Source organism: Fukomys damarensis, unplaced genomic scaffold (assembly GCF_012274545.1).
Source record: "Fukomys damarensis isolate Sample0158 unplaced genomic scaffold, DMR_v1.0_HiC HiC_scaffold_5, whole genome shotgun sequence".
In the NCBI taxonomy this organism is placed as follows: Eukaryota; Metazoa; Chordata; class Mammalia; order Rodentia; family Bathyergidae; genus Fukomys; species Fukomys damarensis.
The window spans coordinates 67,542,044-67,560,315 of NW_022900917.1; the positions used below are offsets into that span (position 1 = coordinate 67,542,044).

An 18,272-nucleotide genomic window follows, 5' to 3' on the forward strand; every position below is an offset into this window, starting at 1 on the left:
TGGACATGGAGGCCACACTCACTGAGGAGAATCTGCACAGGCTCGGTGATGGCCCATGCCAGTCTCCACGACCTACAGCAGGAGGAAGAAACAATGTACTGCAGCCACACGTTGATGTGTGCCTAACCTTTGAAGTTCCACAGTCAGGCGGGTCAAAGAAAGTCTTGCTGCTGAATTAGGCTCTGAGAACCTCTGTGGCTCGTTCCCTGCCACAGCCTTGCCCACCTGGGCTGGGCCCTGCAGCAGAGGGCACAGGTGAGAACTGATGGGAAAAGCCTGTCCAATCCGCCCGGCGGGCTGGCAAGAGTAGTTGTGTTAGTTTCCCATTGCTGCTGGGGCAAATTGCCACACACTGAAGGGTTAAGACAATGCCAAATCATTATTTTACAGTTTAAAGGGTCAGATCCCACACAGGTCTCAGCAGACTGTGTCCCTCCTGGGAACCTGGGGCAGAATCCCTTTGTCCCCTGCAGATACTGCTCTCCTTGGCCTCTGGTCCCCTTCCTCCATCTCTGAAGCTGCTCTTCTGTTTCCCTCTTCCTTTTTTTAAGAGACCCTTATCATGACATTGAGCTCATGTAGACAGTTCACGCTTTCCATTTTAAGATCCTTAATGAATCATATCTAAATGCTGGTGTTTAAACCACCATCTCTAATTGTTCTCAGGCACCTTTTATGTCATCTTCTAATGCAGAGGGAGCGGCAGGGTCAGGTGTGCTCCAGTAAATGTGTCCAGTCAGCCAGTGTCCACAGGCAGGAAACTGAGATCACAGCTGACTGAGAACTGCACTTCCTAACCAGGGAATACAATAGTCATAACTCTCACTGGACTTTAGCTGGATTCATTTGACCCTCACAACCGGTATAGTCAAGGAGATGAGACAGAGGAGTAAGGTGGCAAAGGTCACACTGCAGGCAAGTGGCAGGATGGTGATGTGAACCTTGTACCAACCATTTCCTTTTTCTGGAATGTTCTTGCCCTAGTTCTGAGGCTGGCACCTTACCTCACACCTTCAACGCCCTTCACTCAGCCTTCCTTAAGCAGGTTTCTCTTGTGTTGTGTTCTATACCTCAACTCTTGCTTACTCTCCTCCTAACACTTACTAAAGATTATTCACTTGCATCTTGCAGTCTTTCTGACTAGAATCTAAGTTCCACTAAGGCAGGGCCCATTTCTGTCTTGTGAATCACTGTCGTTCCCAGTGCTTTGTACAAGTCTAGCATATAAGAAGTGCTCCATAAATGCCCAATGTGTAGATTCATACTGATCACATTAATTTTTCCTGATCAGTGCACACAGAAATATTCCATCTAACTAAAATGCTGCTCTGGCAAGTATTTGGCAATAAGCTTATTTTCTTTGCATCCCCAGAAATTTTATGACATTGTGATGATGGTGAGTTTCTGAGAGAAGGAATATAAATCTCAACATGCAAAGATGAACATATTATGTTAGAAAGCTGAGTTAAACTGACATACACCAAAAGTACACCAGTGTGTGTTGTTGGAAAAACATTTATTGCAATTCAGTGTCAAAAATTTTTTACAAAAATATGCCACTGTCTGGTACAAACAACTGTAAAAATCAGTTCATCATGCAAGAAAAGTGTGCAAATAATTTATACAGGACAACTCACACAATATTAAATACACATCTCTGTACGTATTGGTCTAATCTTATACTTTGTTACAATGTTCAATCCTGTAATAGTTCTTATTAAAAAAGTACATCAAAGCTTCTAAGCTTAGGACACAGACTATAATATACATGCCCTTCAGCTGGGTGACTGGCACCTGATAGGATCAAGGTGGTGCCAAAGGCTCTCAGCTCAGAGCAGGGGTTGGAGCTCTAACAGACTTGTGCATCACCAACTAAACACAGCTGTACTCAAAGACAAGGAAAGTTACTCAAACTCCAAAAGTAGCAGATGGAGCTTAAAGAAGAGCAGAATTTTGGAGCAGCCACCCACTTTCTGGCCAAATGGAGCAGGGCCTAAGTTCTGAGAGCTTTGCTGAGGTCAAGGACACTTTGAAAGATGGCAGCGGACATTGACTGCAGCCTTGTGGAACAGACTCATGTCTTGATAAAGACGAGGCTGAACAGAGAACACCCACTGCAGTCTTGCAGCTGAGGTGGTGACAGGAGCAGACAGGACGGACGAAGTTAAGTGTACCTCTTGGTCCAGGCAAATAGGAGATGTCTGCTGGTTGTTATCAGAACCTCCATTTCTAGAAAACAAGCACTGCTCAGCTCTTACCTTTTAAAATGAAAGCTACCTTTGTGATTAAGTACCCGAGGGAAAAAAGAGTTTGTCAAAATATGCTGTGTACTTTAGCACACAAGCTGTACTCACTAGAACGCTGTGCTCACAGATCTACAAGTGGTTCCTTGACTCCAGTTAGAATCAGGGACTTAAAAGGCTTGGGAGACTTAACGGCCAGATCTCTGTGAGGCAGCCCATCATGGTGAGGATCCTGAGAGGAATCTCAGGAGCACAACTTGTCTGCAGCTGTGCCACAAGGTACTCGGTGATGGGCAACAAGATCGGATCTCGAGACGCCCAGGTTCCCATTCATTCTGCCACCCTGGGCCAGTGGAGCCAAGGCTTGTCCCCTAACACTGGAGACACTGCCTCATCTCACGTGAAGGTGGAAGCGTCAGATTCTCCCCTCTCTAACCACCCTTCCAGGTCTGCAGTCAGGTAGAAGTTCCCTTCATTTGGAAAACCATAGATGTTTTACCCTCCTTGACAGAACAGAGAACATACCTATCTCCCCAATCAAGTTCAAAGGAGTTATGACCTTGTTTGTTGGAACATCAAGGACCCAGGATGTATCCAAGAGCAGTTTCTCTCCTTTGCCTAGAGGTCCAGGGTATTTCTGAGGTCTGTTTAAGTACTAACAGTGTTTCAGGCCAGCATTCAGTCAGAGGAGATGGTTTACAGATACAAATAGTTGGAAACATTAAAAAAAAACCCAACAGATGTCAACATAGAAAAGGATGGTAGAATTTAGTTTAAAAATGCACACATAAAATTAGTTAAAAATTTCACACATAAAATAGAGTGTTTGCATAGCAAGAAATTATTACCCTATAGCCTGGAAGAAAAAAAATATAAACTCACGGGCTTATTTTATAATAAACACTGTACTGAATACTAAGACAGATACTGTTGAACATCTCTAGCAATGATTTAAATTCCTTGTAAATCTGACAACTTGCTTAGACAAAAGAAATTCCAAGCTCTTTCTGTTCTCCTATATAAAAACAGATGCAAAGACCCTGTATTGATTGCAAGCTCCTTATGAGCAGCTTTGTGACCCTCAAAAGATGAGCACTGTGGCAGGAACAATACATACCCTCCACCTTACTTCACAGTTCCAAGTAGAATCTACTCGTTTTGAGATTTCTGCAGTGTAAAAACTCCTTCAATATGAAATTATCACTACCAAACATCAGCTCACCACTGGAGAATTTTTGACCTTGTAATCTTTTTTTTTGGTACTGGGGATTGAACTTGGGTCCTTGCGCTTGCAAGGCAGGCCACTGAACCGCTGAGCTAAATCCCTGGCCCCTTCCTTTTTCTTTTTTATCACCCATTCAACTGTTTCATTTGCTCATAGTAACAGCATTGAGTAATGTAATCTCATTTAAAATATCACTGGAGTTTTTTGCTGGATCTTGCCATAAAGGGAGCTCTTCTCAACTTTATTATTCTCCTTTCCACAAATGCTGGGCATCTGTCTGAAGAGACTTCACACTTCTGAGAACCTCTGAGCTGGACCAAACTGTAGCATCTCTGCAGATTTGCCCTCACAGCTTGGTCAGAGCCCCTTTCTCTGGAAGTTGGAGTTCCTGCATAATGGACACCAATTTCTCGTTCTGCTTTACTGGGTAGAGGATGGAGACAGGCAGATAAAGAAAAGAGTATGGCATTCTACTACTTCAGCAATTTCTACCACCGTGCCTGGGCTCGCTTTTACACCAGGAGTTCTGAAACAGGACTTGTTTGTTTTTGTTTTTTAGGCCAGGCTGTTCTGGATGGGTTTGCCAATAGAATTCGGTAGGTTAGTGACCTATGAGCGGGAACCTTAACTCATTGCGCTCACATATACTTGTATGTGAGGCTCTGGTCATGCCTCATAGAAACCACACGGCTAAACGCATACTCTGCCTGCTCTGCTTTTCCACTGTCCCCACCCAATCCATAGTATCAAAGACAATATTTCTATTCCATTCCCTCTCCCTCTCCACCTGCCATTTTTTTCCTTATGCTCCTCTTCCAATGAAAGAATCCTATAAATGTTGGTTTCTTCTTTTTCATCTTTAGAAAATTTTCTTGACTTTTAAACACCACATCCGCTAATAACCAAAGAATGTGGGGAGAATCCACTGGCACCATCTTGGTAGATATTTCAGAAAACTTTCTGCAGTGTAAAAACTCCTTCAATATGAAATTATCACTACCAAACATCAGCTCACCACTGGAGAATTTTTGACCTTGTAATCTTTTTTTTTGGTACTGGGGATTGAACTTGGGTCCTTGCGCTTGCAAGGCAGGCCACTGAACCGCTGAGCTAAATCCCTGGCCCCTTCCTTTTTCTTTTTTATCACCCATTCAACTGTTTCATTTGCTCATAGTAACAGCATTGAGTAATGTAATCTCATTTAAAATATCACTGGAGTTTTTTGCTGGATCTTGCCATAAAGGGAGCTCTTCTCAACTTTATTATTCTCCTTTCCACAAATGCTGGGCATCTGTCTGAAGAGACTTCACACTTCTGAGAACCTCTGAGCTGGACCAAACTGTAGCATCTCTGCAGATTTGCCCTCACAGCTTGGTCAGAGCCCCTTTCTCTGGAAGTTGGAGTTCCTGCATAATGGACACCAATTTCTCGTTCTGCTTTACTGGGTAGAGGATGGAGACAGGCAGATAAAGAAAAGAGTATGGCATTCTACTACTTCAGCAATTTCTACCACCGTGCCTGGGCTCGCTTTTACACCAGGAGTTCTGAAACAGGACTTGTTTGTTTTTGTTTTTTAGGCCAGGCTGTTCTGGATGGGTTTGCCAATAGAATTCGGTAGGTTAGTGACCTATGAGCGGGAACCTTAACTCATTGCGCTCACATATACTTGTATGTGAGGCTCTGGTCATGCCTCATAGAAACCACACGGCTAAACGCATACTCTGCCTGCTCTGCTTTTCCACTGTCCCCACCCAATCCATAGTATCAAAGACAATATTTCTATTCCATTCCCTCTCCCTCTCCACCTGCCATTTTTTTCCTTATGCTCCTCTTCCAATGAAAGAATCCTATAAATGTTGGTTTCTTCTTTTTCATCTTTAGAAAATTTTCTTGACTTTTAAACACCACATCCGCTAATAACCAAAGAATGTGGGGAGAATCCACTGGCACCATCTTGGTAGATATTTCAGAAAACTGTAGCCCTGTCCCTTGGGGTGGGGTCATTTTGCAACTATACAGGTTGTTGCTGGTGGTGGTGGGGATGTGAAATGTGTTCACTGCTCACACTTTGTGACTGGTTTTCCAGTGGTTTTGTGCTGACAGTCCAAAGCAGGCAAGGCTTCTGGACCTGAGAACCTGCAGGTGCTGCCATATGGACTTTCCATCCCTTGACACACAGTGGAGCAGAGGTCAGGAGTTGGTGGGAAAATGTGAAAGGCCATGAATCCCTAATCCTAAAAGTTTCCAGAGCTTTTCCACATCAACGGTAGACACAGCTCTGGTACATACGGTTGAGGAAGTATTTGAGAAAACTTGAAAATTATAAACGAATTTCTTCTTTCTTTGGTATTGAGGATTGATCTCGGGTCCTTGCGCTTGCAAGGCAGGTGGTGGAATCACTGAGCTAAATTCCTGGTCCTAAAGTAGCTTTCTATTTAAGTCTATGGCCTGAATTCTCAACATAAAATTGATTCAGAGAAGAAAAAACAAAAAACAACCCCCCCCTCAAAAAACCACCTCCTTAGCTGTGACCATGGCTTGTGGCCTTCCAAACTCAACCTTGTTAAACAAAAACTATTCACATTTCATTTTTCTCATTAGGGACAATTTAAACTCAGTTTAGGTTTTTTTTTTTTTTTTCCTTCTCAGGGGGATGATAATGAAAGAAATATTGAGAAATCCTGCACAAATACTGCGAAGTGAGGAACACTAAGTCTGCGTCTCTTCAGAGCTGACCTGCGGGTGGTTATGGTACTGGAGAAAGGATGGGAAAGTGTAGATCACTAGCTGTCCCTTCCTTGTTTCTGCACATGCTCAGTTATCTTTCCCTCCTCCCATGTCAATGCTTATGGGTCAAAGTGAATGCAAAACCAAGTTCCTATTTCTGCTTCACTTATTTGCCAAAGGCATGCAGGGTGGAAACTTTGGGGACATAAACCAAATACAACTGCAAATATATGTACATTGTTGTAGAAAAGCAACAATCTATAAAAAGTAAAAAAACACAAAAACATTCCCAACTGTCTTCCATGCTGATAACATGTTAGATCCTGAGATTTCCTTTCTTCCACAGTGATCTGCTAAAATTTGCCCCGCAAGATCCCCTGGAATCTGTTTTAACTCTGTCCTTAATGATCTATCCCTGAAGCAAGTTTTAAGATGAACTCATTCACCTCTTTGGCCTGAACTGCAGGCTTCGTTTTTAATCACCCTTGAAAAAAGGCCCTTGCTCATATTGACTCAATTTTGATGTTGGACTTAAAAGAAAGCTCCTCAGTTCTTCACCCTGCCAAGGGGGAACAGCAGCTGGCAAAACATTTTATTGGCCAAAATGGAAAGCCTGTCCATCTCCCCAGCCTTGGCACTGGGCTCCAGTCAGTTCACAGATACTGCTTATCCATGAAGCTATCCGAGGAAGCCAGAAGAGCCTGGAAGTCAAACTGGAAGAAGGAAGTCTTCACATCTGTGAGGTGCCCAGTTCTGTTTTCTGCAGTCTGGACTTCTCTGGAGCTGTTCTCAATTAGCTCCCAAGTGAGCTCCAAAGAGAAAGGAAAAAAAGGCACATGTACTGTTCAGACCGTTTTAGGAAGGATCAAACTCCAAACAGGGCCCTCTTTGCCTAAAAAGGAAGTCTGAAACAAGATGAGGATTGCTTCCAATATCTTTTTCATTTTAAATCACTTTTTATAGTGATAAAAAAACCTTTCAAGAAACACAGACACGGCCTCCCAGGTGATGCATGCTGTTAAGAGCGCTTCTGTGCTCTCAGAGGTGGACCACTGTGTGACATCTTCATGGGACGAGGCCTTTGCTGTGCACTTCAGGGGCGAGCTGTCTCTTTGCCTTTGTGATACACACAATCCAAACCAAAAGCCTCAGGACTACTCCTATGTAGTTTGTATGTTTGACTTTCTTGTTTTTTGTCTAAACAAACTTTCACATTGTAAACAAAGAGCATTCTACCTTGTATTTAAGTTTTGCCTATTTCTTCCTAGGGAACAACTATACAAAGGTGTTTCCTTGAACATTGAGAGAATTCCATTTTCATGGTTGACACAGAATTCTTGCCCTTATAGTCTTTCTGGTAAATTGTTAGGAAAAAAGTTTATTTACAGTATTTTTGCTTTTCCATACCAGTTGTGAAATTCACATTCTTAAATTCCCGTCAGCAAATGCACCGTCCCCTCCAGCGTCTTCTTGGTGACTAATCTCAGAAGTTTCAAGCCAATGTTTAGAACGTACACTATTTACAAATGAAGTGTCCAAGCTCCACGCTCCTAGCCATCCAGTCAACGCCAAGGCGTGCTGAGATCAGAACTTGAATAAGTTGATAAAGTCCTGGGGTGAAAGGGAAACAGAGCAGCTCTCTGGGTTGTTGGCTGTGCATGGATGGTCAGTGCCCTGGAAAGGAAGATTCCAGTCAGGTCTGAGTTTGAATAGGCATCTCCCTGAATTTTGGTGCCAAACGGCATTGCCCAACTTCAGAGAAATTCTCTGTCAAGAATGCTACAGCATGGAAAAACTAAAGAGCTATGTTTGCCTGTGTATCACCTGTGCACACAGAGCTAGGAGCATCCAGGGGTGAGGGGCTACAGAGAAAAATAAGGTAAGGAAGGTCTTTCAAAGTCTCTCCTGTCCAGGCCCTGAAGCAGTTTTACCCTCTCCTAGACGTGGGGCTGAGACAGAAAAAAACAGAGGATTCAATTTCCTACTGCTGGCTCTATAACTCTTAGGGACTCGGCCAGGGGTCACTGACAGTCACCTGAGACACATACCTTCCAGGAGAGAATGTGACAGTGTTTGCAAAGCTGGAGAGTGTCTCCATACTGCTCTTTCCTTGGGTAACATCGGATAAGCTTAAAATACATCTTCTTCCAATCCAACTGCCCTTTGTCTGACAAAATTAATCGCTTGCGGATCTAAAAATTAAAATGGATAAAAATAATTGCAGGAGAATTTATTAAGAGGATGGCTTGTGGGTTTTTCTGAATCTGAAAAGGTTTACTCCCACCCTCCTCACCCTTTCTCTCCTTTAAAAAATCTCTACAATAGCCAGGGAGGAAAACTGTCAAGATCTACATTAAGTGCGTCCTCAACTCTCCCCAGTTACACAATAGCTTTCAGTCATTAAGTAGGTGGCTGCTGACATCTCCCTAGTGGCCTCTACTCGTCTTGGATGGTCCTTTAAAGTATAGGTCATCTCCATTAGCTATTTCAATCTTTTCTCTGCAATCGAATTAAGTATTTCCAGAGAGACAGTGACTGCTTGGCAGTATGTCTCTATTGTGTTTAGTTATCAGTGGCTTCATGAGCAGAATCTACTGAGTTCACACACATGTATGAGATTGGAAAAATAAATGCAAAGCAGCATGCCAGGAGGGAGCAATCCCCGAGTTGGTCTGTTATGCTCTAGACCTGGACTGTCCCCCCAAACCCTCCTGTGCTTGGAGGTGAGGCTTCTGGAAGGGGACTGCATGGTGGTGTGCTGTGTTCATCAGTGCTGAGTTTGTATTGAGTGTGCTGTGAGACACAGGGTCTCAGAAAAGAGGTGGTTACCAGGAGTGACTCAGGTGGTTACAGGGAGGGTGCATCTCCCTCCCTGGCTTCTCCCCGCTTCTCTGCTTCTGGGCCACCATGAGGCAAGCAGCTTTTCTCTGGCAGGCCCTTTCATTGTGCTGCTTCTGCTTGGGAGCCAGCCAACCATGAGTTGTAACTGAACCAAAATAAGCCTCTCCTCCTTTAAGTTGTGGATGTTGAGTATTTTGTCCCAGCAACAAAGTGACAAAGAGTGTCTGAAGGTCAGAATTCAAGTTTAGCACCAGTTACCTTGCCTGGGAAGCTGCCTCACTAACGTGGATATCCCACTTAGCCAGTGGTTGCCCTAGTTTCTTCATCTGTTTAACATGGGCATGATGATACCTATCATTCCCGGGTTATGCAGATCCCATGAAATAATATCTGCAAAAGCACTTGGATAAAAAATACCATAAAAATGTATATGATTTTTTTGGGAAAGGATGCATGCCTATTTGTGAATTTTTTGTGTTGTAAAATATAATTAGACTAAGAATGCAAGTTTTGTTTTCATCAAAACTACCTAAAAATAAGAAACCACCTCACCCCTTCATTTAGAAATTCCTTCAGCTAGTGGTGGCGAACCTACGGCACATGTGCCACAGTGGAGCATTTGTGTTGTTGAAAGCTCTAAAAGGTTTGCCATCACTGCCCTAGGCTGTCCTTCCAGGCAAGCAGCCAGCAGGCACACTGAGAAGGGTGCCTGGGATTAGGGCAGAGAAGGGAGAATTTTGAGGGGGGCTTCTGGGCCCACTCACCTGCCGCTCGGAGAAGTGGTACTGGCAAAGTCTCTTCCACAGTAGCCGGTCCTCGCTGAGCACGTGCAGCTCGGGGGCCACCTGGCCCAAGCTGACCAGGTCACGCCCATCACTCAGTCTCTGCATGATGTTCAGTTGCAAGCACAGAGGCAGGTCGGTGAATGTGAGGCCTCGGAAGGCAGGCTGTGGGGAAGAGGGCAGCGAGTGGAGTCAGAGAGCACCCACTCTGCAGGGACTCCTGCAAGGCTCCTGTGTCCTTGAGCTGGCTCACGGAGGTAAAGTGGTGACCATCCCCATCCTACGTGTGGGCCCGGACCCATGGCTGGGACTTGGAGTGAGGCAGGCCCTGAATGGCGCCAGAGGGATTTCCTAAGAACCACAAAGAGTTCTGCTTTACCCTGAACGATTCTGCAAACGGCACACACTGGATTCTTGTGCTTCGCTAGTTCACCACCCAGTTATGAGATGTGCTACCTTCCCCAAGGTGTCGCTCGCGGAGAGTGCCCAGCGGCACCCACTCCCATCTCCCTGTCCCTGTGACCTGAGAGTCTTCCATGCAGGTTTGCTCTCCACCACCCAAATTCCCCTTTGCACACATGGGCCTGCTGTGGTCCCCTCTTGTCCCTGGACCCAGTGCAAGCCACACCACTCAAGAGCCTCATTTGCTTTTGCTTCCCCTATGCCTATTCACTGCTCTTTCCTGAACCCCTGCTATCTCCTAGACACTTTCTGTAACACCCTCTTTTTACGCAATACAACCCCTTTCTAAACAAAACTCTGAGTGGAATACTGCTGTTAGAAATTAAGGTTCACGGAGGCAAGAATTTTTATTTCGTTCCACTGCTGGGTTCCCAGTTTCCAGAAGAGTGCTTGGAGCGTAGTAGGCACTCAATAAGTATGAACTGAGTGAAATGAATGAAACCCAAATAATTAAAAGGGCAAAAAAAGAACGACATGAAGATTCTGTGCTGCACAGGTGTTTCTGCACATGTGGTAAGTGTATGCACGCATACCTGCATGCGTGTGTGCCGGCCCAGCCTCCACGGGCCTAAGCCTACTGTGGCCTACTGCTGGAGCTTCAGCGATGAGCTCTTTAGACTGGCAGGTCCCTGACCTATGCAAGCCATTCTAGCACAGCACGTTTCAGACATGCACACAGGGCCACACAAGGGCTGCCAAGCAATGTGCACAGGTGGCCTCCACAGTGGTGCTGACGTATCTGGAGCAGCACATCTTATCTGCCAAAGATAAGACCACGCCTCCCAGACTGTAGACCCCTGTCCTTTCCTGCTACTTCTGGGTGGGTTCTCGATTTTGGATGATTGACATTTTTAGCTCAATGTTCAATGTTCTGTGACCTCTGAGCGGTCACAGGAAAAAAAAGCATGGAGGATGAAAAACCTCCCCTTAGCTCAGGGAATGGGTATCGGCCCGTCTCCTCTAGACTGTAGGCAGAGAAATTGCAGCAGGCACAGCAAAGACCAAATGCACTCAGGGCCACTCAGTCCCAGCAGCTGCCTCTGTGTCTCCTGCAAGGCAGGACAGGCACATGGCGGGAGAAGGGACTGCAGGTGACACAGGAGAGCAGATGACACTGGAAAGCAGGCGGCAGATGTGGGGAGGATGGGGCCTCAGCCTCCCAAGATCCAGAATGAGTGAACAGCTTTAGAAGCCCGAAGACCTCTGTAGCTCTCACCCTCGGAGTCTCTGCTCCTGCTGGTCAGAAGCGGCCATGACTTGGCGGCTTCTGCTGTGCCTCCAATCACTGCAGCACCCAGGCCTCACAGGGCAGTGTTTGCCGCCCATCACATGCCGCCAAGCATGCGAACCAATAAAACTGCCATGAGACTGTCCTTGTGTTTCTAGCACTTCAAAGTCTCTACTTTTTTGGTTAAAGCTCCCAGGCCAATTATTACATTAACTCCTATTAAAGACAAGTCCACTTGGCAGGGTCCAACTCTGTCAAACTCAAACCTGCACTTTTCCAAATTCCTTGGCCAGAGCCCATGCCAAGCCCCACTCCCGATAAAGTTAACTGCTTGCATGCTTTCTTCCTTCTGAATATAAACACAGAAAAGAAAAATACATCACTCTTGCTCCTCCAGTCAAATATCTGGTGCAAATCCACTCACATCTTCCTACCCCCCACATTTCAAAACACTGCTTTGCCCGCAGCACTGTAATTATATTTGCTTTTCCTCCCATACACCAGGTCTGTTAGTTTTTTCCTTCGTCCTTTACTATATGAATTGTACTTGCCAATAAAAATTGGTTCCAAAGAATTAGATATGAAAACTTTGAGGAAAACACGATTATGTGCTAGAAGATCCTGGCAGAACTCTGGCACACAGAATGCTTACCATGAAAGTCACCTGAGTATTCTCAGGGAATAACATACTTTCCTTTAGGCCAAACTGTTCAAAGGTACCTTTGGAAATGCAGCTCAGACTGAAGTAATTAAGTCCTCCCTCTCCTTCACACAGCTGGGAATTTACACAAACAGCTCCATGGGGCTCCCTGGGCCTGGGCACAGCTCTTAGTGATGCAGCTCAGAGCCCGGAGGGCTGGGGCAGAGGATGGGAGGGAGGTGGGCAGGAGCAGCAGTAAAACCACAGCCTCTGCAGACCCACTTGGTTCAACCCCTGTGCCAGTCCGAATGGAGTTGAGGCCTAGACAGAAAATGACACGGGACCCTCTGTGTCAGGGAGTTCTGTGTCATTGGATCCAACCAACCAAAAAAAAAAGTGGTGTCTATGCTGAGCATGTTGAACGGGTTGTTTTTCTTGTTATTGTTCCATAAACAATACATACAGCATTTAGGCTGCAGTGGGTATTGTGAACGACCTAGAGATTTACGGTACACAGGAGGGTGTGCACAGGCTATGTGCAAGCACTATGCCACCGACAAGAGACGTGAAAGTGGTTGTGGCACCCTCAGGGGGTCCTGAAATCAATCCTTGGCAGACACTGCTTAAGACTGGATTCCTAAGCATGAAGTCTGAATCTTCTCATTTATAAAGCACATCTTACAGTGCTGTTTGGTGGAGCAGAGAACTGATGCAAATACGGTGGACTCTCAAGTCACAAGCGGCCTGACATACAGACAACTCGGGTTCATTAGGTGAATGGAAGCCTCATCTGCCTCGTTATCTATAGCGTGTACCCAGGTAAACACCCATATCTCAGCTGTATCGACTTACAACCAACTTGAGTTGACCTGCCCTTGGGGACTGATCCAGTTCATAAATCAAGGGTCTACTGTACTTAATACAGCGCCCAATCAATTTTAGCTATTAGACCTACTTATAGTTATTCACTAGATGAATTCATTGATACATGTGAAGTTTTTTTGTTTTGGTACCGGGGATTGAACTTGGGACCTGTGCTTGTGAGGCAGGCGGCAGAACCACTGAGCTAAGTCCTCAGCCCAATACATGTAAAATCTTAAAGCAGCATATGCACAAAGCAAGCCCTTATTAATAGGAAATCTGAGGGCTGGTGAGTTAGCTCAGTGGCAGAGCACTTCCCTGGAAGGACTGAAGTTCTGGGTTCAATTCCCGGCCCTGCAAAACATCAACCCCAAAATGACACAACACTCAACACATTTACAATCCCTACAGGCCCTGTTCTACTGTTTTCTATGATGAATTGGCAAACTCTCACACCAGGGTGTCATTGTCCCTATTTTCCCAAGTGAGGCATAGAGAGATTGAATAATTTGCTATCTACAATCCAGGGCGATGCTTCCAACTGTCCTCAGAATCCTGAAGATGCACTTCAGCAGGGAGCAGGGTGAGGCAGCACTCCACTGAAATGCACTAACTGCTTCCTGCTTTGTGCCACAGAGGGCGAAAGCAAGTGTATTATCCTCTTTGTGGGTTTTGGTGACAGAAAAGTACAGATGTGAGAGGACTTCAGATCACAGAACCCAAGGAAAGGGACATTGTAGTGGTTTTCATAGACTGGACAGCTAAGGAAGACCAGGAAGCTGGATGCCCCGAGGTGTGACCTTGCTCCTGACCTTGCTCAGAGTACAGACAACAGCTGGGTTTGGCTGGAGCACCCTGAGCAGAGGGAGGACATGAACTTCAGTGTCTCATCTCTTCTGTGCAGGATTTCATTGGATTAAAAAGGTTTAAACAAAGCTGGATCATTGGATAAATAGTTGAAGAAAGCTAGACAGGAACAAGGCTGACTTAAGCGAACTTGCCACTTTAGGAAGAGGAGCCAGGGCTCCTACTTCAGCTCCAGTCTCAGCTGCTGTGCAATGCCGGGTAACTCACTGGGCTTCTCCAGTTCCCACCCCAGCCCCATTCCACGAAGGGCAACAGAACCATAGTAGCACCTGTCAAGAGTGTCTGGGAACCAGCGAAGGAGGGCTATGAGGAAGAGCGCCCACAGAAGTGCAAGGTATGTGGGTACACATAGCCAGGTGAGTGCCCAGGTGGATGAGGGCAGAGGGCAAGTGGTTCATAACACATTCTCCTGGAATAATCAAATAGTTGAGATGGTTTCTGCAAGGTGGCCTGCATTTATGCTCTGTGCTACATGTACGAGTGTGCGTACACACAAGTGTGTGTGATCTGGTGCTGCTGCCTAAGGGACTCAAAGGAAGTCACTCAACTTGGATGCTTCTAATTGTTCCCACTGTTTTGGAGCTGAAGGAATCAAGGCACAGAGAAGTTATTATTTAGGTCAAGGATGCGCATTTGAAAACTTCATCTTGCGAAAAAGTTACTGACCAGAGGCCAGGGAGGTTTCTGCTTGTGGCCTTCTCCTGACAGGGTGCAGCCTGAACTTTATCGGCCTGGGTCCCGGAAACTACTCACAGCCACCACCCGTGATTAGATAGTAAGTGAAGTGCTGCGCCAGCCATCTAAGTGTGTTTGTCCATTAGTGAGCTCTGAGAGCACTCCAATGTCTTTCGCACCTTTTTTTTCTTGGCATGTGTGTGCCTTAGTCTTCCTGCTCACTAGCAAGAGGACAGAAGCCAAGGGTGAATGAGGCTGAGGTGCACTTTGAAAGCCAAGAGAAACTACTGACACATGTAGCTGCATTTTGCTGGTGACACAGGGCTTTTTCCCTAGAGTGCTAAGTGCTCATCATTTTCCTACACGTGTGTGCAACGTGTAGTCAGGGGCTTCCTCTGCTGTAACCAGCAGTCATGGGAACTAGAACCCTGACTGCCCAGTCCTCCCAGGCCAGCTCTCCAGGCTGCTGCTGTGCATCCCAAGCTCAGGACCCCAAAGCCAAGTTCCCGCATGCCCACAATGCTTCGGCTGGCTGTCCTCTTTCACATCCTCTGACCTCCATTTGCCAGGTTCTTCTTCCTGCCTGCCCTTTATCAGGAAGCCCCCAGCCAACCCTCAGCACCAGGACAAAGTGTGGAACCAGACTCCTCTGTCCTGCTCAGGGTGGTGCCTGCTTACCCGGGTGATCTGGATGTTGTTCAGCTGCTGCTGCCAGTGCAGGATTGTCTCCATGCGGTGTACCCACATGTTGATGTTCCCCACCAGCACTGACTTGCCGACGCGCTGGACCAGCGTGCACAAGGACGTGTAGAGGGTCTGCAGCAGTTCTCTGATCAGTCTGATGTTTTGCTGGTCTTCAAGGACTAAGCGGGGAAGAAAAAAACCCAGCTATGATCCTAGCACACCACGAACTGTAAAAGGAGCTCTTCTTCCCAACTGCTCCTGTTACCCAGGCACTGGTTCTGGGGATCAGCTTTTCTTTCTCACTGGTGTTTATCCTACACTTGGCCAGGCTGCTGCATCGCAGGCCAGTGGTTTAGGTTTCCATTATCTAGGTCCCTCTTTGTTCTCTCATTTCTGTAAAGCTCCTTTCTATTCCCATTGTTCTGCCAGCACCAATGGCTCAGGCGATATGAAAACTGCTTCTTTTGCTCAGCAAAGGTAGCTTAGAGGTGGGAAGCAGGAGGAACAGTGCGCATGGGGGCGAGGAGCTCAGGTCCTGATCCTGTCTGGCTGATCTCCATGTGATGGTGGACACATCACTCATTACGGGCCTCAGTTTCTCTGTGTGTTCAGAGACCTAAGTTTCTCTCTAGCTCAGTCTATGAATCCACTCTGCCTTGCAAACAGTTCAATTTCCTAGGAATTAGGAGGTTCACCACCCATGGGCAGGATGTGTGCCCTCCCTGAGAACCTCAGGAGACTTGAAGCATGGCAAAAGGATGAGCCCAAGAGCAGGCCTGTGCTGGTCTCGCTCTCTGATGTGGCATGAACTGCATCCTTTTCTGAACTGGACGCCAGTGCCCCAGAGTGCAGCTGGACTGACATGTTTCAATCCATTCCCATTACTGTAAATCTAATGACACATCTGCTCTATCAGAAAAGCTGCCTGCCCACCCCTGCCTGTAAAAAGGTTGAGTGAGTGCGGGAACTCACCTTTCAGTACCACTTTTTCCAAAATGTTCATGAAGTTCTTTTGGGCGATGCCACTCAGGGATGTGAGCTGTGACTTTGCTATCAGTTCCAACAGCTGTGGATAAAAATAGAAGTTGCCAAGCTTAGAATCCAGAGATATTTTTCTCCTCTAATCTCCCCTTCGAGTCACATGACACATAGATCCAGGCTGACGGAGAGATAAATGGCAGGCAGGGCCACTGGGCAATCAAAAGCAGACGCTCAAAGTAGAAGACAAAGAAGGTGACTCAAAACCTGGGAATCAGGTTGAATATTTCATTGCTTTTTTTCTTTTAAATGTAGAGTTTTGGCTTCAGTCAGGCTAACCTATTCCATGTGTCCTCCTTCAGCCAGTGACGCCGACAGAACTCTGAAGGGAACAGAGCTCTGTGGCCTGAGGATGCCAGGTTCTGCAAAATAACCTCACAGTGGAACTGCTCTGTGTCTACTGGTGCGCCTTCCTACTGGTGCCCACTGTTCTAAGCCACACCAGCTCCTATTCGGAGACCGTGCACACCTTCCAAGATGTAGTGATTCTCTTTCTGACACCTCCTGCTTGTACAGTGTGCGCAAACGTGCCTATTAATTAGACTCTCTCGTGACCCTCCGTAGGAAGGGGCAGGTTGTAGCGAAGAGAACTTCAGGGCTGTGCAAAGTGCACACTCATCTGCACTTAGAGGCAGTGCTGTTTCTACTGCTTAGAGCGAGAGTCTTGTCGCTCTTGGCCTTGATCACATCCCGTTTGGACCATTTTGGAAAGTCACCTATTTTCTGGGGGTTCCAGTTTCTTCATTCGTACTGATAATATCTAGAATTCCCAAGGTTGCTATAAGCTTTCAATGAGAGAATGCACACAGAGCCCCCACATCAGGTGCCAAATAAAGGTTGGTCAGTTTGTTGAAGTCCCATTACTACCAAACAAAAAGATATAAAGACAAATAATAAATAAAGATGGGACTGGGGATTTAGCTCAGTGGTTCTGTCGCCTGCCTCGTAAGCGTAAGGACCCGAGTTTGATCCCCAGTACCAAAAAAAAAAAAAAAAAAAAAAAAAGATGGTACATCCTTTCCCCAGTCTTTCTTTCATTCCACAGTAACATCTTATGGAGGTATGGCGCGATTTAAAAAAAACATCAAAGAAAGTATTGTCAAAATGAAGCTTTAGACTGCAAAGGGCCTTAAGATCAGCCATCTCAACCTACTTCACAGATGCGCAAAGCAAGACTCAAGAGGCTGAATTTTATAAATACTGCACAGCCAGCCATGTCCTCCTCAACCCAGGAAGGTAAGAGGATGATACACACTTTTGCAGAGTCACTCAGTGAAAGGGTTACTATAAAGTGAAGTCAATTCATCTCTTCAGAAACCACAAGGCCCAGTACAACTAACTCAGCAAAATGGACTTAAAAAAACGCAGTCTCCTCTTTCTGTTAGAGCTGGGGTCTCTGTTCCTAGGAAAATTTCTATGAGATTTTCACCTGGCCAGGCTTCTGCCCAACTTCATTTTGGGTCAATAATCACTGCCTGTGACACAATGCTAGGTGCTGGAATAGAGGCTGAGGGAAGCAGCAAAGTGAAATTTAAAACTTTGGTTGCAAAGGAGAACTGAGACCATGGACAGACACACTGGGTGCCCCGGCTTCCAAGGCATTTGTTGAAATATTTGGCCCTTCCAAGCCCTTCAGATGCTTGTCAAGCCACATATAGACTTAATTTCCTGAACACAATTTTACTTTAAGTTGAAAAAAAAACAAACAAACCCAAAACCCAAAACAGCCCACCAAAACTCAAAATGCTTTTCCTGTCTGGCTCTTGCATCTCCGCACACAGGGAGAGATACAGCTGCCCGCGCATGAGGAGGTGGCAGACTGGTTTGCTGGGACTGGCACTAGTGATCTAAGGCCGAGAGTCAGGAGCTGACAGAGTCGCTAAGAGAGGCAAGAAATCAAAACTCTAGGGCCGGGGATTTAGCACAGTGGTTCTACCACTTGCCTCTGAAGTGCAAGGACCCGAGTTCAATCCCCAGTACCAAAAAAAAAAAAAAAAAA

The 18,272-nt window shown here is 46.0% G+C and overlaps 1 protein-coding gene across 1 annotated transcript in view; it reads right to left on the reverse strand.

Moving 5' to 3' along the window:
- Window positions 1–6,092: 6,092 nt before the first annotated feature.
- The window catches only part of Fbxo32 (F-box protein 32), a 39,721-nt gene continuing 27,541 nt past the window's right edge, over window positions 6,093–18,272 (reverse strand). The window contains exons 7-11 of the mRNA XM_033759230.1: window positions 16,208–16,301; window positions 15,230–15,414; window positions 9,801–9,983; window positions 8,244–8,387; window positions 6,093–7,869 (exon numbers count right to left, since the gene is read on the reverse strand). Of these exons, the coding sequence (XP_033615121.1) occupies window positions 7,780–7,869; window positions 8,244–8,387; window positions 9,801–9,983; window positions 15,230–15,414; window positions 16,208–16,301 (696 nt within the window). The 3' untranslated portion in view covers window positions 6,093–7,779. The remainder of the gene's footprint in view (window positions 7,870–8,243; window positions 8,388–9,800; window positions 9,984–15,229; window positions 15,415–16,207; window positions 16,302–18,272) is intronic.